This window comes from Eublepharis macularius, chromosome 2 (assembly GCF_028583425.1).
Source record: "Eublepharis macularius isolate TG4126 chromosome 2, MPM_Emac_v1.0, whole genome shotgun sequence".
Taxonomy (NCBI): domain Eukaryota; kingdom Metazoa; phylum Chordata; class Lepidosauria; order Squamata; family Eublepharidae; genus Eublepharis; species Eublepharis macularius.
The window spans coordinates 155,795,082-155,823,024 of NC_072791.1; the positions used below are offsets into that span (position 1 = coordinate 155,795,082).

The window sequence follows — 27,943 nt, forward strand, 5'->3', positions numbered from 1 at the left end:
AACCATGACTGGTAAGATAGAAAGATCTCCTTTATTAATGAATCCCAACAATATTTCTTCAGATACAGGAGTTGTGAACTCAAATACTCAGAAGAAAAAACAAGTTAATATTGCATTATTCTCATAAGAAATACTGCAACTTATTACCGGTAAACATATTGCAAAGCAAAACAGCTTGAAAAAGGGGAGGAGGGGAAAGGGAAGAAAGTAAAGTAGTTCAAAATGGAATTAAGATTTGTTTTGTTTGAACTATTAAGTCCTTGCAAGCACAGCTCGATTTCACAGATCACTTCTCAAACTTGTGTAGAAAACAGAACCCGATTGGATTTATTTCCTTTAAGAGCCCAGAGAGGTGCAATGTTTAAAAGCTACGATTATCAGGTAGCAAGTGCTCCAGCCTTCTGCCACAGATGTCTGACTCCACCTCACTGCAGGTGTTAACGAGATGAAAAGGTCTTCCCCCTGGCAAGAATTCAGAAAGCAATCAGTAGGATGTTTCTGCTACACTATGGCCTCGCAGTGGCCCTAGTGTCTCATTCTTCATTTATCTGTACCATCCCCTGCCCATTTATAAATCCAGACTAAAGCATGCAAACTACGACTTATTCGTGCTAATAGGCCTATTTCATGAATTTATTCTCTACCATAATATCATGTTTTCTGACTGCAGATTTCTAGACATGCTTCCCGCCTCTTCCCTCCAATCATACTTTCTTAGATAAATTCACAGTTTTGTTAAGGATACTTCTAACAGTTCATGCCCACCCCACTCAGCTAGTCCCTCCCTGGGTCTACACATGCAGAAGAATGAAGTGGTAGAGAGCAGAGGTGATAGAAAACTTCAAATTGCAAGAGAAAGGGGCTGCATTTTTAATGTTTGCCAATGTAAAAAGCTCCCTACAAATGAAAAAAACACACCTGTAAGAAATGTTCTAGTCTCACACTTCGCATGCTGTGCTTGTTTTCTACTTACAGGAAATTATTAACGCAGGGGAACTTGAGAAGTGCCATTCCCTACCTGTAATTTGAAATGGTAACATCCTTTCTACTGCCTCTTCTTGCTGTATATGTAGACCAAACCTAAGTCTAGACTTTGCCCATTTGCAAAACATGTACTGCAAGGCTGTGAGATCCTAAGCTGGGCACAGAAACAGGCAGTCTATTTCTATGAAAAGAGGTGTAAGTATCTGAGTTTATTCCTGACCAAGAACATGTCATATTTGTCTCTCTGACTTCAGAGCTATCCCTATTCATTTGAAAATAAATCATACTGGAACCAAGAGCTGCCTAAGGCAGATCCTGAACTGCTGACAAAAAAGTGGCCCTTTAATATGTGATTATTTCAGCTGATCTCTGGGTAAAGGTTAACAAGTCCTCAGTGCAAATCATAAGGAATCTAAAATTGTATTTTCTTTTAGCCTTTGGGATTCATTACAGTAGCTTGTTGGGCTTAATCCACCCCACCCTCCATCCCCGAATCAGAGAGTTTCATTTCACTCTTATTGTATGTATTTCAGCAACTTAGCGTGTCTCCCAGGCCACACTGTACAAACAGTCACTCTGACAACTGGCTCAGACATTAACATAATGCCCAGCCAAAAAAGCAGATGCCCTGCTATCAGTTGCACTGGGGTACTCAAGGTGGCCCAGAGGTTGCACTAACCCTATTATCTGTTGCCACTGCAGTTTTGAGAACAGTACATTTTCCAGTGTACTGTTTTTCTCCAGATCTGTGCTATAACAACCGCTAAACAGGACAAGGGAAGAAAACTGTCCCTTTGATACTCACGTGATTGTTTTCATTTCCTTCTTTTCTGCATCTGGCCGGGCACGGTTCAGCACTTTGAGGAAGTCTGATGTTTTTGCTCTCATGCGCGTGTGAATGTAAGCCTGTTTTATTTTTAGAAGATAAAAAAAATCCAGCTGAAGGGCACTGCCTCAACACTCTGAAATTCATATTTTATCTACCCACCCTAAAACTGCATCCAATATCAACGATCTATGTTAGGGCCTCTAGGAAATCAATGCACAGATGGCCTAACCTTCACACTATGCCAAACTAGAAAAAGAAGGAAAAGGGAAATGGAAGGGAGGAGATGGTATACCACGTGACACGTAAGGCTCACTTTATAACTCCTGGTCCTATTTTCAGCGGGGTGTGCAAACAGGAATCGTGATTAAACTCAAGACCTTGTTCTTTTCCCAATGGGTTAACAGGTGCATCCATAGAACCAAGGCATTGTTTTGCATAACTTTGTACAGAAAACTCTTTAAGATGTTTGTGCATCCTGCACTGTTCCATGATCTATCACTGCTTATGTGCTGCTTACAGGTTACTTGTTCAAAAGCCTTTGCCTCATTGGAAACACACAATCTTTTGAATGACAGGACAAAAGCCACTTGCTGGCTGTTTCCCCAGCCAACATTTTTTTAGGGAAAAAGTTAGGTAAGGACTGAGGTACAGGGGTAGGAGGAAGAACTCCCTGAAGTAATGCCTCATGGAGGAAAGGGCAAGAAGGTGGCAGGTGAATGTTACAAAGTCGTTTTATGCATATGAAGGAAGGAGAAGTTTTACATGACAAACTGTCTTCAAATAACATCTTCTTCCCTCAAATAATACTGGATTCCTCCACTAAACTAGGAATCAGGCGAATGCTTTAGTGATACCCTCCCACCCAGTACCTTGGAACATTTGATGTGATAGTGCAGGTAGTCCCGGAACGTGTGAATCAAATTGATGGTGTTGTCTCTGGCAGCAGCATTGGTGTGGCGGGGGAACAGCACTGCAAAAAAGGTGCAGAATGTTTGTTCCCTACACAAGGCTACATGGACGCCCACAGGGTCAGACACCCTTCCAACAGCATATGCAGCAATTATATATAGGTATCTGTATGAAAGGATGAAGGACTACACAATGGCGCAACAGAATTAACATGACGTTTGCAATGATCTCAAGTCTCCCTGCAATGCTAGCACAGGAATTCACTCCAGTGTCTGAGAGATCATGGCTCCGCTTTTCTATTCAATCCCTGAATGGCTTCAGTGAAACATTCTCTTATATGGATCCTTAACATACCCTGGTAGAACTTCTCAGTAACCATCATCCTACTCCTGTCAGACAACTAGAGAAAGCAAATAATCAGCTGCACTGGATTGGAGCCTCGAGAACAAAGAAGAGCTGTTATGCTGCAGCTAATCAACTATGGAATGAATGTCACTATCACCAGCTCAAAGCCAAGAAGTGGTCCTCACAAGGATCTAGTTGCACAGATGGTATCTGTTCCTAACTACTGTATGTTGAAATTCTTGGTTAGCAGACTGTCATTTTTTCTACCTCCAAGGTTCAACACCAAATAATCTTGGCAATGACTCCTAAATAATGAGAGCTGCAAAAATCATGCGGCAGCGAGGAGACTATAACTATCAGGATGGAGTTTCTCATCCTCTTCTTATGGAGTAAAACTCTTGGGGAAGACATGTCTCATGAGCACTCCCCACAGCCAAGTGATAGATAATCTGGGCATGTTTGGGTATAGCTTCCATCCACTGTTCCAAGGCTGGAGACCTTTGGCTGAATAACAGCTGTGCTGAGCAGCTGCTAGTTCAGTGATTCAGGAGGAACTACCTGTGAATGTATCTTACTGGGCTTATGCACAGTGGCTGGAGAGCAGCAATTAGCTTACATCTTTCAATTCTTTACTGTAGAGCAAGCAGTTTTTGCTTTTTCAGGAGGCTATTTCAGCACAATCAGGAGGCCTGAGCCAATTGCTAGGAAAATAACACAGTCACAGCAACAACAACAACAACAACGTTCGATTTATATACCACCATTCAGGATGACTTAACACTCACTCAGAGTGGTTTACAAACTATGCCATAATTATCCCCACAACAAAACACCCTGTGAGGTGGGTGGGGCTGAGAGAGCTAGAAGCCGTGACTGACCCAAGGTCACCCAGCTGGCTTCAAGTGGAGGAGTGAGAAATCAAACCCGGTTCTCCAGATTAGAGTCCCGCACTCTTAAACACTACACCAAACTGGCTCTCGCCAGTGAATCCATCAGCAAAATTTCAGAACAATCTGACCTGTACATGAAGGAAATTCCACTCAGCATTCAGATTGTTTTACATACAGATATGTGTTTATGAGGAATAATTAACAACAAAGATTTTGATCATGATGAATTCAAATGTTGGCAATTAATGGAAAAAATAGAGCAGAGAGCAGCTACTACTGCCAATGCTTCCTAAAGGTTACATTGTGCCCACAAATAATCAAAGTTGTAGAATTCTTAATCTGAATAATGTTTTCAGAAAGGAGTCAAAAGTGATCATTTTTAATCCATTTCTTATAACCTCCTTTAGGACCAAGACAGCCACTCCATGAACAGTATCTTATTGAACATCAAGAGGCCCACTGCAACCACCCCAGGACAGAGGACTAAAGCTTACTTGTATAGGTTAGTGACACCTTGAATCAGCTCTTAAAACAATTAAGCTATCAGTCAAAAGCAACGAAGTTGCATGACCTGGATTTAGCACTTTTACCATATATGGCTATTGTATTCATAACTACTTCTGCTTAATACATTTCTTCACAAACTAACCAAGACTCTCCAGTCAGAGCTCTTCAAAAACAGTCTGGATAATGCATGTCATCAATCAGTGCTCTAAACAACTTCTATTCTATCAGTTTTTTTGGCAAATCAATCTTTGGTAGTTTTAATGTTTACAAATCTGTAAACCAGGAATTTGAGGGGGGAAATAGCTATCAAAGCCTTGTCACACTGAGCACATTATCTGCCTACCAAAGGTGATGTATCCAATGTTGTCTCCTACTGCTGCATCAGTATCTTTGAGTTCCAAGGGAGGCTCCCTGTGGCTGAAGAGCACTTGGGGGGCTGTGTGGCTGGCACGACGACCCTCCTTAAACTCCTGAAAAAAAAGACAAGTTAAAACTACCATTAGCTAGAAACCAAAAGAAACAGACACCCATTTCTGAAGAGTGGCAGGCCAGTCTCCTTGCAGGGACTACAAATACTTAATGTCAAGGATTTCTGATCCCCACACACAATGCCTGTTATTTCTGAACAGCCATCATATCTCACCATAACAATCAAAACTATTCTGGCACTGTCAACTCCATGAACTCTTCCTCAGAAAAATTATTTTTACCATATGGGATAATTTGAGTTGTTAATAGTCTGCTTACATTTGCGGGCAATTGGAAAGAAGATTCAATATTTTTGCTGGCAACTCCATCAGAAATGCAAAGACGAAGAAGGACATGAGCAAGTTCTTTTGATGCAAGACAAAGAAATGAGACCATGGAAGATTGGCGGAGAACTATTACAACATTGGTTACTCTTGCTTTCCTGAACAAAATGCTTTGCATCTGCTCTGTACACTGCTGAAAGCTATCAATTTTATCGTTTTAAGGAAATGCCTTGCTAAAGCCAAGGTTGGAACAGCTTACATGTATGTGGTTAAAAATTGAATTTTTAAATCAACTTGGCACAATTAACTCCAGATTCACCATCATGAAGGTACGTACTGCCTTGACTGAGATCAAACTGCTGACTTCACATTATGTAGTAGATCTATGATAGATCCCCTAACATACATTTTTAATATTAACACACTGTAACAGCCCTCCACCCACTTTGGATAGGGACTGCAGTACAGGCCTCTATCCAAAACTTTCTCTATCCTTTTCTCCAGAAAAGGATAGTTACATGATGAGTTACATGATAAGTCTTAAGTTGAGGACTTTTAAGACAAAAATCACACACCTTCTATCATTTACCTACACTCCTCATCACCAACTGGGAAGCATTCCAACAGGTTAGGAATTAACCAGATGAGGGAAATTCATTGTAAGTAAACACTACCAAATGAATTGAAGATTTTTGCCTTATACCTAATATGCAAAGGGGTAGAATAGTTTAAAGGAATTTGATAGGTTAGGCAACTGCAGTTTTTGCCATGAGGAAGCAACTTAGGAAGTCAATGTTAAACTCAATGTGTTTAACAGATCAAGCTAACATGACTCAGAACAGAAATGCCTGTGGCTTTCAGGAAATGATCTTTTAGCTCATATTTTAGAAGGCAGTGTTAGGTACTGAACCATCATCATGTTTTTGGCTCATTTTCAACATTTTTTGTATCAATCATCTCCCCAATTTCACTAAATGATGTTTCTGGTCTAACAACAAGAGCATTTACACTCTTGCTTTCTCTTGCTATCCTGCTTCCTTTTTCCACCTTAACGTTCTTGTACTTATTGAAAAGCCTCATGCTCTTGAGTCTATTCCTTTTGTCTGCTCTCTCTTGCCATGTTGCAGCCCTTCCTTTAACCCCTACCATGTGAAGAGTCTGCAACTACTCAGTGGCAATGGATACACTCGGCATCTATCAGTGGCCCTCCCATCAATTCTTACTTTGTTTTCCAGTGCTGAGAGCAGATTCTGAGCCTGAACCATTTTACAAAATCAACCCTCTCCTCCTTTACTTTGCTGTTTCATATATGTAGAACACCTTCCCCAAGGGCATCAGGCTCTTGTACAACATTCAGCGGACTTTTCAAGATCCTCTGCTCTGGGTCTGGTTTTCCCCAAGTGACCCTCTTTCTCATCCATTTCCTAGGTTTCTCCATATACCCCAACAGCAGTAAACTCTAAGCCTACAGGCAGGACTAGTCTCATCCTTTTAACACTGTACAGTGCCTAAAGTATTTAAGTTTTTATAAGCAAACAGAAAGTTGCTGGAGAAGAGATTAGGGAGTGGACTGCCGCAGCTGGTAATGCAATTCTGAGAGAGTAGTTCCACAACCTCATTTTATGATGCTTTAGATTACAAGCTGGTGGATAATATTCCTTGTATAAAATTAGTGATTATAGGTGCTTAACACCAGAAACACAACTGCCTAAAAGCACCAGCTGTGCCAGTGGATCCTAAGACCTACTCATGGAATGACTGCACTTCAAAGGTACACTGGTGCTCCTGGAATGAAAGGGCCTTTCATAACCACTAAAACTCTAAGGAATATCAAATGCCATACCTGCATGAACACCTTTCCAATCACTACGTCATCATCATCCTTAAATACCGTGCTGAAAACAACTGTGACACGGTCTTTCTTTGATTCAACATACCTAAAAGGAAGGAAGAAAGGAGGAGATTACAAATTTTCAATGAAAGGTATCTACAGGGATATTGGTTTTAAAAGTTGCTGTGCATCAACTAGCCAAGAGACTATATGATTCTGCTTCTTACCAACTCAAATCTCACCCCACACAATCTTGCAATAACAGGGAAATTCTTCCAATCAATAGGGTCAGCTGCTATACATGAAGGAAGACAGAATTCTTGCATACCATTCAAAGTTGCCTCCACATGGCAGCCATTATGTGCCATAGGCCTCACACCTCTTTCTGAGAGAAGCAAAGTCTTAGCTCTAATTTACACCTTTAACATACAATGTGGATGATAGTTCAAATTTGCAGTCTTATTACCTGCATAGATTGTTACACAGTCTTATGATGTAGATGGATAGGACACCTGTGAGTTTGCAAAACAGTCTTCAAGCATAAGGAGTCAATGTGGTATAGTAATTAAGAGTGCTGAACTATATCCAGGGAGACCTAGGATGAAACACCAACGCTGACATGAAGCTCCTTGGGTGACCTTGGGCCAGTCACCCTCTCAGAGAGTAAGCTCCTTTACAGGTTCAAATTCCCACCCTGCTGTGGAAGCTCACTAGGTGACTTTGGGCCAGTCACACTCTCAGCCTAACCTACCTCACAGGATTGCTGTGAGGATAAAGGGGAAGAGAGAATGATGTAAGCCTCCTTGGATTTCCACTGGGGAAAAAGGTGGGGTATACATGAAGTAGATATATTAATAAAAAAGTAGAATGCATAGCTAATGTTCTGAACAGATTGTAATCAAGTTTTCAAAACTGATACTGGGACAGGGGAGACAAAGGCCAATTATTTCTTACATTGTCTCATCATCTCGGTAATGGATGACTGCTCTCTGCTCCCCATCTTTCCCCTCCTCCTGGAATTTGAAATACTTCTCGAAGACAGAGGCAAAGCAGTTCCGTTTCAGCATGCCCGCTTGGTGCACGATAGAGTCTTTGGCAGCAGGAAGGTTCTCCAAGTCATACAGCAAAGAGACATTATAACCTAGAAGAAGAAAATAATACGGTCCTTGCAACTGTCCCCTCTCTCTGACCACTCATCACTTCTTTTTAAAAAAAATTTTTTAAAAAATATTTTATTAGTGTGAAACAGAAAAAATTAAAAAGCAAACAATTTTTAAAAGTAACTGTGCCGGCTACAAAAACACTATTGGCAAACATCTATGCATAGATAGCTTTAAAAGACTTCCAAATATCTAAAAATAAGTCTAAATGCAATTGCTTTCTATATGCAATAAGTTCAAATGTTGATATGCTCATAAGATCTTCAGTCCAATGATTTACAGGAAGTGGAATTTTATCTCTTTAATGTTGGAAGTATAACCGTAAAGGCACAGAGGGTCCATTTCCACTGACCATCCATTAGATTCCAAGAGACAAAAGGGCTGAATTAAACATGTCCAGAGCATCTGCTTAAGAGATGCATTTTGTAAATTACATTGCCAACTGTTAGACATTGTGCAATTTTTAGTAAAAAAAATGCTGAGGTGTTCAATATACCACAAAATATTTTTTTACTGAATAAGTTGCAACTTAAGATCCATAACAGCAATAGGTGGATGAATGGAGAATGAGGCATTTTGCCTTGAGCACCTTGGAGGATGCAGGATAAAAAAATGTGACAAACAAGTGTCAAGCTCTATCTATGGGTACTTGCTCACAATGTGCTGTAGTGTATGTGATGAGGATGATGGAGACCCAGGTTCAAATTCCCACCCTGCTGTGGAAGTTCACTATGTGACTTTGGGCCAGTCATATGACTTACAGCCTTATCCCTTTGCTTTAGTAAGACTGGATTCTTCAGATTGTTCATTTCATTCATCTCTAAGGCTCTTTGTATCATATTTATTAACCAACCCTCAATATTTATATACAAATATTGTAGATTTCGCTTTCTGTATTGATTCAATAAGAATATCCAAATGTGTGGGAGATTCCGAAGCACTCAAAGCTACCGGACCATATCTGTATACCAACGAACGTTGCAATTGTAAATATTGCCGTTCAGCAGAAGCTGGCAAATCATATTTAGACCACAGTTGAAAAAATGATAATTCATCATTCTTACCTATCAATTGATCTAAAGTAAACATTCCTGTATCTGTCCAAGCATTTCATAAGAAAGATTCCTTCCCAGTTTTTAAGTCTGGATCTGACCATAATGTTAGTTTAGGATGTGAGAACGGGTCGAATTGATATTGTTGTGATATTATATGCCATACTTCTCTTGTTGTAGAAATCATTGGAGGAACAAAATCCATTTTAACATAAGTAGTCCCTAATACATTCCACTTAAAAAGTCGTTCCCAAAAGGAGGCCTCCAAAAGAACCCAAGATAGATACTCCCAACTGAAGGGTGGAATCCCAGTAATTTGTACATGGTAACAAATACACCTGATGATAAACACTAAGGTCCAGAAGACCAAATCCTCCTCCATTAATTGAAAGTTACATCCTCTTTAAAGAAATCTTGGGTGGTACTGAACCTGACACAAATTTCCGAAACAAAGTATTAATTTTATGAATATTTCTATAAGGTACATGAAAAAGTGTTTGCATGCATAACATATAATTTGAGGTATAATATTAATTTTGAGTGTATTTACTTTTACAGGTTTAGGGTTTCTCATCTATCCAAATCCAATGATATAAGAGATCAGTTTATTAAAATTCAACAAAATCATATCTTTAATATTCCTTTGTATCAAACAGTCACTACTTCTGAAGTCTGAAATACCTCATGGTATCATTCATTCATAAATTAATTTCTTTCCAAATCTCCAATAGGAAGACATTCAAATCAACTGCTTGATTAGGGGTGAGTAATCCAGCATTCATATACTGGTTGAATAGTCTGATTATTCCAGTTTAAATTAGAGGATTTTGGATCAGATCTGGGAAGCTGGATACTGATGTGCTGGATTAAACCAAGTTTATTTTGTTTAATCCAGCAAATGCAGCAGGCAAGTTTGTCTAAGCTTCCCCTCCTTCTTTCTACGCATGGGGAGAAGGCAAGATCATCTCCCTCCGCCCATGCCCTCACGACTCCCCATGCTCCCAGCTGGCTCCTCTCCCAACCTCTCTGCCTGCTGCCCTCCTGACACAGAGCTTGCTTCAGCACTTCACGCCACTTTGTACCACTGTCCTCTTGCTTGCTGCTTCTCCACCTCTGCTGCCTGATTTTCTCTATGAGGGCTGTGGACTCCCATCCCGCCTCCACCTCCAAGCTCCAAAAGAACCCGTCGATCTACCACTGTGTACCTTGTCTGGCAAGGTCCACTCCCCTTGCTTCTGTTTGGGATTCTCTGGTTTGACACTGGGGTTCTCTGGTTTGACATTGGTTCCCTTGCTGTACTTTGATTCTGTCGGGTTTTGTTTGTTCAGCATGCATTGGGAGTGGCTTTTGGCCAGGGGTTACCTTTTTTTAAGTTTTCTCTGTTTCTGGAGATCTTCAAAATATTTTCCACATAGGAAACAATGGAGAGTGGCTGGGGGCACCTTGTTCAGGAGCCCACAGAACTGGCCCTCGGGGTCCAATCTCCCTGAAATTTGGGGATTCTTTTGTGGACAGGAAGGAGTATGTTCCCTGCAAATGTGGAGGAGTTTGCTTGAAAAATGCAACCCCCTCAGCTCCCTGGATACTTTTACCCATAGGAAATAACAGCTGGACAAATTCATGATTCTATTATCTTACCAAACCATATTAGAGAATCTGATCAGGGATACTGAATTTGGATTGGGGGGGGGGGTGCACACCCCTATGCTCGTTATTAAATCCCACCCCCACAATAATAGCATTTCTGTTCCTTTCCCCAATACAGACAGCAAGTTCCCACTCTTATTTGGTAACAAATGAGTGGGAAGCAGCACTGTCACAGGTAACCATGGTTTTCTGGGGCTTCTGAGTGCCTGTCACTCTCTTTACACAGAACAAAGAATCCCTAACCAGAGGAACGGGGGCTTGCTTGGGGGCGGATCCAGAATCATAGCTTGTGCTGCTGAGAAATACAGCTCTGATGTTCTCAGCTCTCTGTACAGAACACTGAGGAGGGGGTTGCTTTTAAATAGCACTGTGACAAGGAGATCCCAACTGTGAGCTGGCTTGAAAATGTGAAGGATAATTTTTCTTTTTGCAAAGCAGAGAATAATTACATTGGAACTGCAAACAGAACAAGTAGCAGAGCACAAATTATATTCGAGGCTTACCAGACTCTGGAGTTACCAAGTAGTTTCCATACACTCTCTTCAACAACTGGGAAGAAAGAAAAAAAGAAAAGTACTGAACGTTAATTATTCTTCCCATCTGCTCTCTTCCGCCCTTTCCTACCCTTCCCTTGTGGCATTGCTCTGAAAAGCCTAAACCTAGTTCTAGTCATTGTAAATGTGCAAGGCAGTTTTTCAGAGACCCCAAATATTTTTCAAGCATCTCAAGATGCACTTGCAGAGATACAGGTATTACGGAATGTGAGGAAATAATACTGCATAGTGAAACCTGACAGCATAGCTCACCACCATCAAATCCTATATCAGCTGTGCATCTCTGGGGTACCAGTTTTAGTACTGCTCAGTTCAAGTGAGCACAGACATCCAATATTCACTACAGCTTTGATCCTCACTTGGACAAAAGGCAAATTCAACACAGGTAGGCTGCTTTCAATGCTTGATACTATTTTTGCCTAGTCCAAAAGGCAAAAGCAGATAAGCCAAGTGTGAGTCAAACAGCAGTTTGATTTTTAATGCTCCCCACCCCTTAAAAACAGCTAGGGAATTAGAGGGAAAACAGGCTTGTGAGCAGTTAATATAACTGGATCTACAATTAATCACAACGCAATCTGCATCTTTCCTTTAGTGACGCATTATTATAAGAGCTCCAATGAACAGAAGGAAGTAGTATGGCCTCCCAAATTAGACAACTAGGCATCGAAGATGTAACAGACTCTTTAGTACTTCTCAGACTGTGAGATCTTAGACCCTGAACTTGACATTTTTGTTCTTTGTTAACAGACCTTCGATTTAGATATTCTCAAGCACACAGAAATCCATAGTACTTCAGCTATTCACATCTGCGCTACAATCACCTGCAGGTCAACATATTTCCCCTATGGGACTATGTATTTTACATAGCCACCACACTTTCCCTTATTGTGATGATGCTTTAATTTGGGATGAAAGATCAAAAAGTCCACGATCTTGCTGGGATTTATGAATTCAACTCATACCATTCTTGCACCTTCATAAAACTGTGGGTGAAGTGACTGTAAGGAATAATCTTGGGATAAGTGTCTTTTATACCTAGGCTTTCAGAATGCCTTAAACAAAGGTAGCACTCTGATCCCAGGTCAAATTTTGGTGGAATAGTTATTAGGCTTAGGAAAATTCTGAAGTCTTGCCTCAGCCAAGGTTTGACCACTGAAGCTTAGTATCAAGGGAAACACATAACTGGAGAATTGTTTCATCACCCCTCGCCCCCCAAAAAGAGCTTGGATCTTATCGGTGAAATATGTAGGAATGATCATGACATGACTCCTTCCTCACCTTGCCCTTCCTCTAACAGCCTTCCCCCCTCCCAGAACACTGATGCTGGAAATCATGAGGCCTGTTGGGAAGAGATCACGTAAAACAACTATCCTGTTCTATCATTGTTATTCCAGTTGATATAACAGATTCTGCAAGAGCAGCAGTGAGGCTAGCCTGGTTCCTTCACACTGTGGCACTCAGGCTGCATGGCTTTTTGTTCACAAAAGTGCTGCTACCTCCAGCATCAGGAGTAAAATGTCTCAGGGGGTACTGGAGGAAAGCAGGAAAGAACTGCATGACCATGTACCCTTGCAGGGGTAGTCCACAGGGCCTACATGTATTTGTGTGGTACAATACCGGCTAGAATTTCTCTTTTCGAAACTTGTCATTACCTCTGAGTAGCAGCAGCTGCATCAACCCATCTTACAAAGCATGAACACAGCCTCTCAATTGTGTACCTGCAGTGGGCTGGCTACAGGTACACTTGCAATTACACCAAGAAGATGCAGATTGCCTACATGTCAACAGGACTAGGAAAAGAATTATATAAGCCCTTCCATCACAGCTTGCAATGGCTTTAAAAGAAAAGCTTTAATCACAAAGTACTAAGAGAAAGTTCAATGCAGACTCCATTCACTCTCACAGCTAACGGCACAGGCAGATGCATGAAGAGGAAGCCCCTATCATTAGTGCTGTGTCTGAACAGGAAGCCATAAAATTCTTCATGTTATTCCTTTGGTTAATTAACACCTGTCAGACAAAAGGTCACACCCTTGATATCAGCCTCCTTGAGTTTCCTATATCACATCATGCTAACATTGCACAAGACTGGAAGACAGTGTTACTGTTCCAGACTTGACCCAGTTACAATACTTAAACATTTTCTATGAAACTCAGTATTGTAAGACATCACAACCCAGTGAGAGTCTCAGCCTCTTAGATGCCCTCTTTATGATGAATTCATAGACAAGGCTCATTATGTTTGCTTGTGTTCCCCTTGACCACCCCCTTCATCAGAAATAATTGGGAGTTTCTGTCAGGAATTAGACACTTTGCAATCAAACTGAGTAACGCCTATGAGTCTTACCGGTTGAGAGCTGTCCCTTGAAAAATAACTGAATACCTTCCACTTTTCCTTCTCAAACTGCTTTTGTTCTTTCAGAAACTAAATATTCTGAACTAGGGTTGTACATTCCTTCAATGTTTCTCTCCTCTGCAGTTCTACTAGGCTCCACACTACTTTGTATCAGTATAACTCTCAGTTCTTCTACATTTTCTCCTCATGGTAAATTTAACTCTTTGCACTTCTGAATCAGAGCCTCCTTTTTCATCCCCAGAAACTCTGACATTTTTCTCTCTTTTAATTGTATTTCCTTCTACAATTTTACTAAACGTCACCAGATTATGTTTTCTCTTATAAATCCTATTAGTGTCTCTGTCCTTTATACCAATTCTATTTTCCTCATAGAATTTAACTGAACACTCTGTCTCCCTGGCTATCTGTCCCCTCAGAATGTCTTTCTCTCAAAATGTTCCTTCCTCCCAGGATATTCTATCCCACTTAAAATATTTTCTCCTTCTCAGGATATCCCACCGCCACCACCACTTATGAGCCCCTTTCTTTCTTTAGTTAGGTTTGCTGCCTTTAACCCTTTTCTTCTTGCCCCTTCTTGGGTAGATTGCTGCCACCAGGAATTAGGTTACAAAATAATTTAAATTTCCCCTTTAATAACGTTCCCAACCATCAGGCTTCTTCATGGGTCTATGTGGCCCTGAGGATAGGAATAGGATATAGCAGTAGCATATACTCTGGGATAAACAAAAAACAAAATGATCTTATTTTTACAAGAAGTGTATCAGTTTCTTATTATTTCTTAAGCTTGATGGTTTCAAAGAGTTTTATTTGTTCTTAAAGTTTCTTTACTTAGGCACAGTCACACAGATCTTCATGAACTTTCTCTCTCAGGCTGCATACACAGTTTGCCTGCTTTAGATAGAATGAATGGGTTTCTCTCAGACACACAGAGTTCAGATTTCCATACAGGTTATATTTCTCTCAGAAATGCGTAAATGTGCTCAGGCTGCACACAGCTTGCTTGCCTGCTAAAATCAGACTAGATATTTCTCTCAGAAATGCTTAAACATGCTCAGGCTGCACACAGCTTGCCTGCTAAAATCAGACTAGGTATTTCTCTCAGAAATGCTTAAACGTGCTCAGGCTGCACACAGCTTGCCTGCTTCCCCCAGACTGAATCTTCTCTCTCCACTCAGTAACTGAAAACTGCATTCATTCCACCCACTCTCTCAGTCCTCAACCAATCATCTCACTCATCCCTCTCTTTCTCCTTCACTCTTCATCTGCACCACAGCAAGCATTTAAAGACACATACACACATTTAAAATCATTACAATATCCCATGAAACAAGTGCTAGAACTCAGTATTTTAAAGTTAGGTCACCTGCCACTTCTACTGTACTGGAAAAAACTTCTACTGTACTAGCATAATATATTGCCCACCACTGAACACTGAGGCAAAATCTTGGTAAACTTCTCATTGTCACATTTGTAACCCAGAACCAGGTGTTCTGGACATATAACCCCCACTCCCCCACCCCCAGCAGAATATCTATTTGTTCTATTCCTCTACATTTAGTTATACTCTTCCAATCAGATAATTCTGGTGAGTAAGGAAAATGGTTGGGTTAGAGTTTGCAGGTATAACACAACATTCATTTATCTTCTAAGTTGCACCCAATTATCAGCTACTCAAAACTGCAATGTGCATAAGTGTTGGGGGGGGGGAGGCAGTTCCTCAGGCACATGTTCCACCCATTCCTTCAGAGGCAGGGCACACAGAAAATCTAAAATATCCACTTCCTCATCTCCACTACTTATTTTACTTGCACAGAAAGCCTGAGAGACTTAGAGCCAAATATTTATTAAAGTCTGCCTTTCTCACTGAGACTCCAGGCAGATTACATAAAGGTTTTAAAAACTCAGTCAGCCATTTTATGCAAAGCTGCTCCAAAGGAAACAGTTCTAAGTAAATCAACAGACCAGTTTCCCTGTAACCACCTCACTCTGAGCTATTTCCTAAACTTCTTTTCCCCTCCACCCACTTGGTTCCAGAGCAGCAGATCCACATATGGTATTCCTGGAGAGAAATAACAACAAACAGGGATAGGCAAATGGTAGGGGAAAGTTTGAACCCCTCTTCACTGTTCAAAAAGCAGCTCCTCCCTACACTGCTTTTCATAAACAATGCAAGCAGTGTTATAAATATACTGTATAACATCCACATTGGTCCTTACCAGCTAAATTTTCAAAGACCACAGTTCTTAGATGTATGTGTACATGACTCAAAGTAGTATTATAAACTGTTATACTATATGCCTGTAACCAATTGCAGCATCTCCTCTTGCTAAGCTGTGCAGTTATGAACCCCATTTAGTTATGCAACATCTGAAAACCACTTCAGGAACTGAGTCACATTTTCTGCTGAGAGATCCAACCACAAGACACAGAGAAGACTGTTTTTTCTACCATAAATGGTTCTCTGCAAGAGACCTGCAGCTCACCATGAACCAAACTTGCCACTTCACACATTAAAGCCTGAAGTTAGATGCAAACACACTAAGATGTATTGTTCTGAAAGGGCTGCTCCAACAAAAGTAGTACAGTCCACTTGCACAGTGCCTCTCCAAAAAGCTCTCTTTTCCAAAGGCACAACTCAAACCTTCTAATAATAATATTCCAACCAGCCAGCAGTGAAAGGGCTGGTACTGACCACATTGGTCTGCTTACATTATTGAAAGTACATTAGCGGTTCATTAATTATTGATGAAAGCAGGGTTCAGTTTGTTCCTTTGGCACTATGTTGGCTCTACTGTGTCTAGGACTATGGACATCATGTGCATTGCTTCATTTGTACAGAGGACAGCATCAAACAAGTAGCCATTAAGGAGGACAGCAGTTTAACCTAGGAAAGATACTCTGGGTCCAGACAATTTAAGGCTATGTCCGACAAAGCCAGTACCTTAAATCATAGTTGTTACTTCAGTTCTCACAAATGGGGTCAGTTTCTTAATCAACAATGTCCACTTTTATTAACTTTAATTTAAAGAAGACCAAATGATATGATGCACCCCAGCCACTTTCTGAGTTTTTTAATTACTTTCTCACATTTCCCTTGCAACAAAATTCATGAGAGACTGAGAGTCCTTAAAAAGAAGCAAGATAAAGGATAGGGTCTATTTTAGTGGACAAGACTTATAATGGTATATTAGGATTGCACACATTAGAATGTTAGTAGACAAGCAGATCTGACAAAAAGCACATGAAGAAATCTCTTTTCCCATTTTAGGAAAAAATACTACAGAACATGTATATTCTTACCTCATCAGCACCATGTTCCTGGAGCTCTTTATAGAATTTCAGAGAAATACTGACCATAACTTTTGTTTTATCACCATTTGGGTTGGAAATATGGTAAAGGACTCCATCGAAATCTAGGAAGGAAGCGTTTGCAAAATTAAGAGTGCTCATATATCTTCAGATTATTTCTATAGTAAGTGAAGAACCCTTCTAAAATAAAGTTCTTTGGCCTTCAAACCTACTACTATTACTAGAGTCTGTGAACTAGTGAAAATATTAAGCAAAACCTATCTGCTTCAGAAAATCAGCATACATTCCTGAAATTATATTATGACTAGAACTTGTCATAGATGATGCATGATGCTAGGGATTTTTATTAGAACCCAGATGTACCTAAGGAGCTAGAGAACTAAATGAAGCAAATAACAATTGCAGAGCCACAGAAAGCAGGCACCCTGCTAAGGAAGGGCAGACTTGATAATGGCCTACTTCTGTACTATAACTATTCTGAGGGAATGATTGTAGAAAACCATGTTGGTCTTTTGAAAGTTTTCAAAAACTCATTTAATGCCTTTTTAATTTGTAATGGTCACTAAATAAATCACTTGAGTCCTGCCCAAGGAAGCTCAAAAGCTTGCTATTTGGTGATTATTTTGGTTAGTCCTATAATAAAAAAGCTTTACCTTTTACAATGTCTGTGGTAGTAACTGAAAACATTCAGTGCTAGGATTCAAGGACCAGCACAAGGGCAGAACTAAGCATCAAACTGATTTCACTGCTGGTGAGAGAACAGTTATCAGTGTTCCAAGGACAGCAGCTACCCATGCCATACTATGGCAGCCCTTCATATTCAAGATCAAAAAGTGAGATCAAAAGTGAATAGGGATCAAATCCTCCAATGCCTGAGACAAACAATCTTTTCATTGGACTACCTAATAAACTGAAGTGTGAAATGTGAACAGGGTGACATTACTGGTTCACATATCTTTAAAAATCTACTCTATTCCAGAATACACTACACTGAGACAGTTATGAAAGCACTTGACCAATTGCCATTACCCGTATATCATCACCAACAGGAGAGGCAATAGGCATCTGACTACGAGTGATTAAAATTCCAGAACAAGGTCTACCATTTGAATAGTTCACATGCCTATAACTATCAGAAGGGTCAGAGAGCTAACTGATTAGTAAGGATTTACATTTCATTTTTATCTCACTGAGTTTGAAATAATGGTCCTTACCTGCAAATGTCACTTCTACGGCCTCAGGCTTGTTTCTGGGGGAAACATAAAATACAATAATCAGAATTGGATGATGCAGTCAAACATTTACAGGAAATGTGATTTATGTATCCATAAAGCCGAAATGCCAGCAGTTGATTCATGTGCTTTCTAGCATGTCTATATTAAGAAAATGCGCATTTCAGCATATAAGCCATGTTACTAGCCTGAGAGAAATCATGTCTTTCTTCTACAAATGAACTGAATACCATGAATAAGCCTGGCTCACATATATGCTATTCCTAAACTAAACAGAGGTCTCCAAAATTTTCTTTCCTTTAGGCATTCCAGGTTGTTAATTTAGCAGTTGAAAACTCTGGTATTTTTTCTGCTGTGAGCAACTATAAGAAAACCCTAATAAACAAGAGAAGGTGACATTGTTATGTTCTATAAGCCATCCCAACTAGTTGTGAGTTAACACAGCCAAATGCTTGCTCAGGAGTCAGAAGAGATCAGACTCCTTCCCTTCTCAATTTCCACAACTTCTTGAAGCACTATGCTGCAAACTGCTAATGCCCAATTGGGCATCCCAAACTTTTGCTGCTCCTGAGAGTTTGGGAGGCCCTTCTCAGGCATTAGCAGCTTGCCACACTTCATGATGCCTGGGGAATGGGGCGGGATGAAGAGTTAGCTGCTCTGACTGGGGGTGAGGAGATAGAGGCTGACACCCTCCAAAATCTGCCATCTCTGAAACTACTGCTTAACCTCATTATACAGTTGTTTGTGATCTCTTCTGCCTTATCGACATCTGCAGCAATCCTAATCTGCATCACTCTTACCTAGTTACTGGAAAGCTGCAAAGATGCAAACAGATAAGAAAATGATTTTTTCCCTTATCTTAGAAATCCCTCTTTCCCTTGGCTCAGATTTCGCTCTTAGTGCCTCTCCCTTCCAAAGTTCATGAGAACAAGACTGGTTCATTTTCTGCCCTGTCTGCTCTCTCATCTTTTGCAAAGCTAAGATGAAAGACTTCCTCATTCGGGAACTCTTCAGCATAACCACAATTTGTTGCAACCTCTGAATCAAAATAAATGGTAGTTAAATTGAAGAATTCATAAAAGAGGTCTTCAAACTCAGCTCTTTATCTCCTTGTCTATAGGAAGATGCAAACCTTCCAAGCATGCATAAAAAAGGTCTCTGCCCAGCATCAAATGTCAACAACAAAAGTGCCAGTTGAACCCTGCAAGAAAGGGTAGTTCCAAATATGTGGTGCTATAGTAAAAAAAGTTCTATCTCTGGTCACCACAAGTCATACTATGGGGGGGCAGGGGCGGTGATGATCTATAGAAGGTACTCATAGGAAGATTCTGGCGAAAAGCAGGTTCCTAAGGGAAAAGGCAGTCATATAGGTCAAAACTGCATTCTGAATTATGCCCAGAATCATATGCTGCATCTTAGATGGTGGTTTTCATTTTGTATTGGAATTATGAAATTGTAAATTTTATCTTTTATTGTGTATTGTTGTTTTCAACTTATTGTACCACTATATAATATTATAGCCCACCCTGAACCTACTTGTGGGGAAGTTGGGTAAGAAATCTAATACATTAAATTGTAATACAGATTTTGCAACACATTTACTGCAACATGTTCCCATTAACAACACTGCTGGAACATTTTGGGCCACTGGAAATCCAGGAACATAAAAAGAAGGTAAGACAAGGTTTTGTGACAAGTATTTCCCTCAAATGCAGCTGAAGATCCATTAAAAGCTTCTTGCTTCACCGTAACACCACACATTCTGCCCACATGCTTTTAAGCTTCTTGGTTAGCAGGCTGCCAGCAATCTAGTTTCAATATCTCTCTCCTCCATCCCCAGCTTCTATTCCATAATATGTCGTGTGCTGGAGAGGGGACAAGAAAGGAGCTTGTGAGGAAGAGGACAGATTTTGTCATTTGGAAATCCTTTGGCTCCTTTTCCAGCCAATTCCTCGCTGGAGGGGATAAAACAAAGGGGGTGAGAGCTCTCATTTTCTATCTAACTCTTTCTGCCTTTCCCTTTCCACCTTTGTCTTTCCAAGCAGTTTCTCTCAATCGAAAAATAGAAAAGGAAAGACAGAAAAAGCCAAAAAAGAAACAGAAAAGAAAAAAGGCACCTTTTCTTATGTCCATGTCCTTTTCTTCCTAGGATTCTGCCAGAGAGTTCCACGTAGAACATTGATGAAAAGGCTCTGACTGAGATGTATGATTCAGTCAAGAAGCCAAATAATGATTCCTACTTTAAACCCTTACTAGAACAACTTCTCAAAGTGCTGCACTATGCAAACTTAATAGCTAGCATATCAAGCCTAAACACCTGTGTCCACCTCAACCTGACAATGTGCCTTACACAATAAAACTGCTTACATGATGGGTGTTTCTCAAACATTTTTTTCAGCCACAGAGATATTCTCATGTTTTCTATTTATTTTGCCAGACATCAAAATACTAGGAAAAGCCATTTCAGTATCATCTTAGTTGAAATTACAAGGTTTTCTGCTAGCTTAAAAAAATTACGTTGCTTTTGTGCATGCAAAATATACGTTATCTTATCATATATTTATTTATTTAAAACTTTAATATACTACTTTTCTCCCCAAATATGATCCCCAAGACATTGAAAACATTTAACAGCACACACGCTCACGCACACACATTATCTCTCTATCTATATGTCTATCTATATATCAATACAGTAAAAACATACCGACTTATAAATATGCACACATGAGGGAGTACAAGTAAGAGTTTAATGGGGTGTGCCAAATGAAACAGAAAATATATGCCTATAGTAGGCACGTACCAGATAATCTAATCAGGCAAGGGATTAAACACCAAATAAATAAGAAAAAGGGTGACACTGGTACCCCGAATAAATCAGACATTTAAAGCTCATTTGCATATACTTGCTTGTTTTTGCATAACATATTCAATTTCTGGTAACTATGGGGTGAGGCACTTCCTCTCTCTGAAGTTTTGTTGCTGTGGCATCTGAAATTTAAGCAGGCCCTGCCCATGATTTCAAGTGCATCTTCACACCCACACTGGTGAAATCCAAAATGCTAAATTTTGAGTTGAATGCTGAATTCCTCACTTGTGTGGTATGCACCTATACAGTACATTACCCAGGGCTATATACTGTGGAAGATTCCTAATCTCCTATGCCTGCCTACCAAAGAAAGACCTTGCATATTTCAGTGCATCTTTAATGAACTAATGTTCAGGAGAACGCTTCAAACACCCTTTTGGCCAATTATTTCTTTCCAAAAGCAAAGAGTCAATTCTTTGCTTTGATTTAAATATTCTATGTAGTCAGTAATTTTCCAGACAGATGACTAGTAAAACTCATCTTTTGCATTTATTGGCTTTTAGCTGCTATTACTGGAAGGCAGAATTTCACCTCCAACATAATAACAGCAATTCTCCTACCAATCTAGGGATTATTTCTTATGATGAGAAACTATAAACTGGTTTGCAAACACAGTGTGTTATAAGCACCCAGGTAAATAGTAAAGCCTCCAGGAACTGATCGTTTTAGGCAATCTTATGGTGCTGTTCATATGTGAGTACCAGCAGTACCACACACACACACAAAACCTATATAGTTTGATGTTGGTACAAGATTAGCTTCATTCCAGTGCTGTTGTACTGGGAAGACTTCTTCCTTTTTATGGCTTCTTTTCCAATAAAAAAAACTTCAAGCAGACAAGTCATCCAACAAGGCTGAGCCTCAATGTTTCACACAAAACACCACCATGAGATCTAATAAGTTTGTCTCTAGTTCATTTGAAAACTTTCTACACCTGAAACAGAGGGAACTTGTTTTCACTGAATTCCGCCCTGAGGAGAAAACAAAAAAGCTCATAAACCAAAAACATCACCCAGCAATTCTCTCCCGCCCTAAATGCAAGACAGACCTGTTTCTGACAAGCTTATCAAAACGTTGAGGCTAAAAATGGCAGCTGTTTTCCCCATTAAACATTAACAGTCAACTGCAAGGGCACATACAATAACTTTAGCGATTATGAGAACAGGCTCTGAGCAGCCTAATTTCTTCCTGCAGTCAGCCCTCTGTACCTCAACTAACCAATAGCAGTTTTATGAGATTTTAAATGAAACTGTTCTACTTTTTGAACTCCTAGTAAGACGCTGTTCCCCAAAGCCACAGATATAAGAGGCAGCTATGACAGACATGAGCCAGCACATACTTAAATCCAAGTCAAATCCCCTATTTCCTCTATTTTCAGTCAAACACAAGCCAAATGCCTCATACAAACAGTTAATTACTACAAAGTAAAGTGAAACAAGTAATTATTTTGCGCAGAATTTGCTTCTCATCTATTATATTAAAAAATGTATAGGGCCCCATGCACACACAGGAGATTCAGGACAAAGGCAACCTAGATAGGAGATCACTTGGTTTTTCAATTAATGGTTGGCCTGCGTAATAACAGAAACTGAGGATTCCAGGACAATCCAATTCTAAAGGACAAACATTTAAAAGCTTAAAGCTTGCACTGTACAGGGGTTCAGTTTATATTCTGCATTTCTCCTGGGAATTGCAGAGCAGGATATACTAATATAGACTATGGTAGAATCTGGTAACAATGCTGTGCCAATAATACAACATTACAACAGCAAATAACAGCATTCAAGTCATCTAGGGAAGCTGTTCCATGATCACGACTTCACAATCACAAACTTTAGGTATATCCCAATTTATACATTTTTACATTGTGCTGTGAACATGGGCGACACAGGCTTGAGATGTGCAGAATCATATGCTTCATTCCTAAGACTGCACATACTTGGAATACCGTCCCTCTAAAAGCATTTGAATTTGTTTCCAAGTAAGCACGCTTATGATATGAATATCAAGACACGCTGTCCCTGATAAACCTTATGCAGATCTGCATCATCAGAAGCAAGGAAAGCATCAAAATGGCAAAATGGCCTGACAATGAGACTGCTACTCTATTTTACAGCTTTCCGCCACTGTGCCACCTTTACCTCTGTCTACCATGGTATCATTTGTTCAATGGTCCTGCTTTTCTTTGTAAAGCAATCTGTATACCTTGACAGAAGCATTTTATTAAAGTGAAGGAGGCAACCACAGGAAATATATGGTTTTTGTAGTAATTAGTCAGGATAAATAACTTTAGAAATACTAACCACCTGATTTCAAGCCAATAAGGTGAACTGCTTTACATGTTTAATCTGTGTCAGAAAAAAACCTACTATGTACATCAAAGGTAACTACAGTGTGACCATGGTAACGGGGGGAGGGGGGAGAGAGATGCAAACTTTTATTATAGAAACACTACAAACCAGTGCCAAAATAGTTAAAACAAGCTGCAGGGTGCGACTTAGCACAGCATAAGCTGTGTGGGCATAATGCTCACAGATCAATACTCCCACTAACATTGAAAGATGTGGATGCTTAACATTCTGGGCTGTACCAAGGAGATCTGTTCTTTTAAAAAGCACACAATCTGATGTTCCAGAAAACCCATGAGCAAAACTAAGCAAGAGTTTTTATCAACACTGAGACAAAAGAAACAAGATCTAGACGATGATGGTCAAAGCTTGGTCTTCCCTAAAAATGCCTGCTCTTTTGTCTATATCACACACTCACAAAATTGCACCACCACATGTAAACTGGAAAGACATTCAAATCCAGGACACACTCCAATCTAGCCAGGAGCTATGTATGTTCAGAGAAACCCACTCCCTTGAGAGTATTCCTAGCTAGAATGGCAATCACACACATACATGGGTCTTATGTGCGTAATTCCCAAGTTCTATCCAACAGGAAGGGTTGCATATAAAATTATTTAAAACAGTTAATGCTTCTCACCAGATAACCTGTTTTGAAAGGGGAGTTTGAGGGGGTGGTCTGGTTTGAGCCTCCCCGTTCTCTACTGAACAGCTTATCAATAGGATTTTCAACTTGTAAACAAGGGCTACACATGCTTTATGGGATCAGAGACCTAGCATATTACTCAGACCTTACCACTCTGGTTTATCTGCAATTATTTAATGGTATAAGTGATTTTAAAAAGGATAAGCAAATTAGTGATCGGACATGATCCTGTTCAAGAAACAGCAACAAAAATAACAAAATTGGAAACTGAGAAAAAAACTCCCAAATTCAAGCCCTACAAATGAAGACACATTTTAAAAGGGCCCCAGTTTTTGAAGTAGAAGCACTACAATTCAGTTATTTTAAAAATAAAAGCAGACAATAAACCTATCTCTACGGCTGTTCTCCATATTATAAAGAGATGACTCAGCTTGAAACAACTACCATATTATTCATTTCACATCTTTGCCTTCGCTCTGAGCTTGTCTGGACATGGAAATCATCAGCTAAAAATGCAGAAGCTACAACTTCCTCTCAGTTGATTTACTTAAGGTGCTAAATCTACAGTTGTAGAGAGGCCATTTTTTAGAAGCATGCATAAATGGTTTAATTGGAAGTTAGTATAACCCCATTTCAGTCACTAATTATTAAAATGTACACATAAAACCTTAAAGTGGGAATACAGCAAGAAAAGCCCTATTTATCCAGGAAGCTCAATAGATGATCTGCCTTCTCTTAAGCCTAACCTACCTCACTAGGTTCATGAGAGACATGCTTAAGGAGGGAGCATATGCATTGCCCTGAGTACCTTGGAAGAAGGATAGAACAAAAGCAGATCCTAGTGAGGGAATTGCAATTGTACTCTCAACGTGAAGCTGCAGCAAACTAGGACTTAGTTTTTTAAAAAATAGCACAGAAGGTCCCTAAAGTAGCACCTCACATCCTACATCCATGGTTCTAAGACACTGCCACTACAATTTTTTGGTATTTCATATGAATATTTACAAAGAGAAACAATATCTCCTGCTAAGAAAAAACAGAAAACGTTGGATTATGTAGTACTGATGTATGTAGTACCATACACTGACCATGGGGTGTGTTGCTGCCTCTCAAGTATAGAGAACTAGTTCGTTATGCCCATTGTCCCCACAGAGTATTCTGTTACAACATGCAAGCAATGCCTGAATAATAAATAGTACCAAAAGCTGAACATAACTGAACATTGCATACTCAGCCACAACTACTGCATTAGAGAAGTGATGCACACCCTTATAAAGCTCTGACAGGAAATGCTCCTCACTGCACTGACAGTGCAGTGTACCCCAAAGACTCAACAGCTTCCAACAAAAGCACAATTGATTATATATTTTCAAACTACAAAGTGCACTATTATTATTAAATTTGAGCCATGCTTTCTAGTCCAAAATAAGTCATACCACATCACAAATATTCAATGCAACAGATGCCAGAATAATGTGAAAAAAAGTTTCATTTAGGAACTAATGAAACCAACAAAGATTCTAGCTTTTACTATACTAGTGGTAGGCAGAAGAGAAAATGCAGTCCAATGTCCTGGGGACTACCTAACAAGCACTGCTTGCTAGGAATCCAACAGAGAATGCTGATCTAGAGGAACCCCAATGCAATTCTGCAAGACATTTATGTTCTTATGAAAGGGTGAATATTTAGGCTCACGTAACAGAGAGCAGTGATACCTTAATAGCTACTCATACTAAACTGAATGACAGCATGACACAGATCTCTAATCCTGCTGGTTTTTAAGGGACTACTGTTCTCAAATTTTGCTGAAATACCCCAAAGAGTGCTTCAAAGTAGCCTATGGAGCTTTTGTAGCAGTAAGAGTAGGATGGCCATTACACAAAGCAAGGCACATCAGAGGCAGCACAGAGCTGGGATACACCCACACTCTCCGATAGCTGGGCTGGGTTCACTAACACTGTTTGACAAACACAGAACAATTTTTTAAAAATAATTTCAAAGCAGAAAAGCTGTTCCACAGGTTTATCATCACTTTCTGGGCTCATTTTGAATACTAGCAACTCCCTTGTCTTTTTTTTTTTTGGCACACTAACTAAACGCCTCACTTCCCTTTCAGAAACTCTGAAGAACTTTTTACTCTCATCTGTTCTGGACTTCTCATAATAAAACTGTACTGAGCATATAAACTGATGAACAGTATCTTGATTAAAACAAAGATGAGCAAATAACTGCCAGGGGATAAGCTCTTTCTTCTCCAGAAAATGCCCATATGTGGCGAGGGCATCCTAGGAACTATTATATAGCAACTCTACAGTTACTCTGATGGAAACGCTTACTTAAGAGTCTTTCTCAGACTGAAGCCATGCCTCGACAAGCTTTCTTTCTAGAAAAAAGGGCCTCCACCCAGAGGGAGCTGGTCAAAAGAAACACAACCTACTGCAGAGTACAGACATTTTGACAGTTCAGAGGAGAGGGAGAAATGATACATAATAAGCTCCCCCCTCCTCAGCGAAAGGGCCAGGCCTCCGGGCGAGCAAGCACCCCAACGATATCTACTTGGATGAGAAGAGGAAGTGAAGGTTCTCCACCCACACCTGAAAAATGGAGGTCGATCCTCCTCCAGGGCCCTGTCATCATGCGGGTTTCAACAAGGCGAAAGGCACTGTGGGCGTGTGGGGCTGAGACAGGCCCGGAATGCCCACTCTATCGCCGGGCAGCCGTCATGGAGACGGGAGAGCGCGCCCGTGGTCTGTCGGGACGAGGACCGCTCGGGGACCCCAGACCCACTCCCTCCCCGGCCGCCCCTGCCACTCCCACTCTCACCCGGCGGCCGCGCCCTCGAACTTGAGCGCGAGCGTATCCTCGATTATGCGGTTGTTGACCTCCAGCAGGATCATGGCGACGGCTGCGGGCGGGACGAGGTGAGGAGGGGTACGGAAGCCGGGCGGGGAGAGGAGGAGGAGGGGCAGGGGAGGGGAAAGAGAAACCGCCTAGCCGAGAAGCGCGCCGCACCGGGGACCCGCCCGACTCCAGCCGCTTCCGCCACGGGGGCCCCACCCACCTCCGCCGAGCCGGCACTCTGCGTCACTTCCGGTATTGAGAGTAGGAGGAAGACGGAGAGTAAGCAAGCGCCCTTCGCGCATGCGCTCCTCATTTTCCACCCACGGTGTCACACAGCGGCACGCTCGTGCATTTACGTAGCGACCAGTCTAGGTCCTCAGGCGCGTGTACGTTGGTTGGAAGTCCGGGATTTTTCCCACGCGTTCTCCCAGCAGGGTGGCTGGGGGTGCGCGGCCGAGACTGTCAGATTTTCCTTGCGGAGTCATAGGTGCCGCGAGCAGGGGTGCTGTTAGGCTGACAGTAGCGTCTGTGGCCTGGGCCGCACACGCAAATGGTAGGATATGAAGTGGCAAAGTAGACGTTACACTTCAAACTGCAGGTGGTGGTGGAGAATATTATATATAGATAATTGTAAAAATCAGGGGAATCCGATTCAGATTGCTTCCTGCATTGCTAGTTTTGTACTTCTATTGAGTGTTTTATGTATGGGCAGTCTAAACAATGTGTGGGACCCCCCCCCCCCCAGCCTAAAATGGTATATTCCGTTCTGTTAACTGGCAGGCTTACCGCCTCATTCTACGTGCATGAGTCGACCGAGTGTGACAGTCACTCAGTGGCACGTATTCATGTTCCTGCATGCAGAGCTGTTGGGTGACACGTGTT

The 27,943-nt window shown here is 40.8% G+C and overlaps 1 protein-coding gene across 1 annotated transcript; it reads right to left on the reverse strand.

The window, feature by feature from the left end:
• Nucleotides 1-12: 12 nt before the first annotated feature.
• ARPC2 (actin related protein 2/3 complex subunit 2) lies at nucleotides 13-27,271 on the reverse strand. The gene is made up of 10 exons (XM_054972181.1): nucleotides 27,044-27,271; nucleotides 18,340-18,374; nucleotides 17,117-17,229; nucleotides 11,410-11,455; nucleotides 8,002-8,188; nucleotides 7,060-7,153; nucleotides 4,808-4,934; nucleotides 2,683-2,783; nucleotides 1,790-1,890; nucleotides 13-462 (listed from the first exon to the last, which is right to left on the reverse strand). Exons 1-10 carry the CDS (start codon nucleotides 27,115-27,117, stop codon nucleotides 438-440), a joined length of 903 nt encoding a protein of 300 aa, XP_054828156.1. The 5' UTR covers nucleotides 27,118-27,271; the 3' UTR covers nucleotides 13-437.
• Between the last annotated feature and the right edge of the window lie 672 nt (nucleotides 27,272-27,943).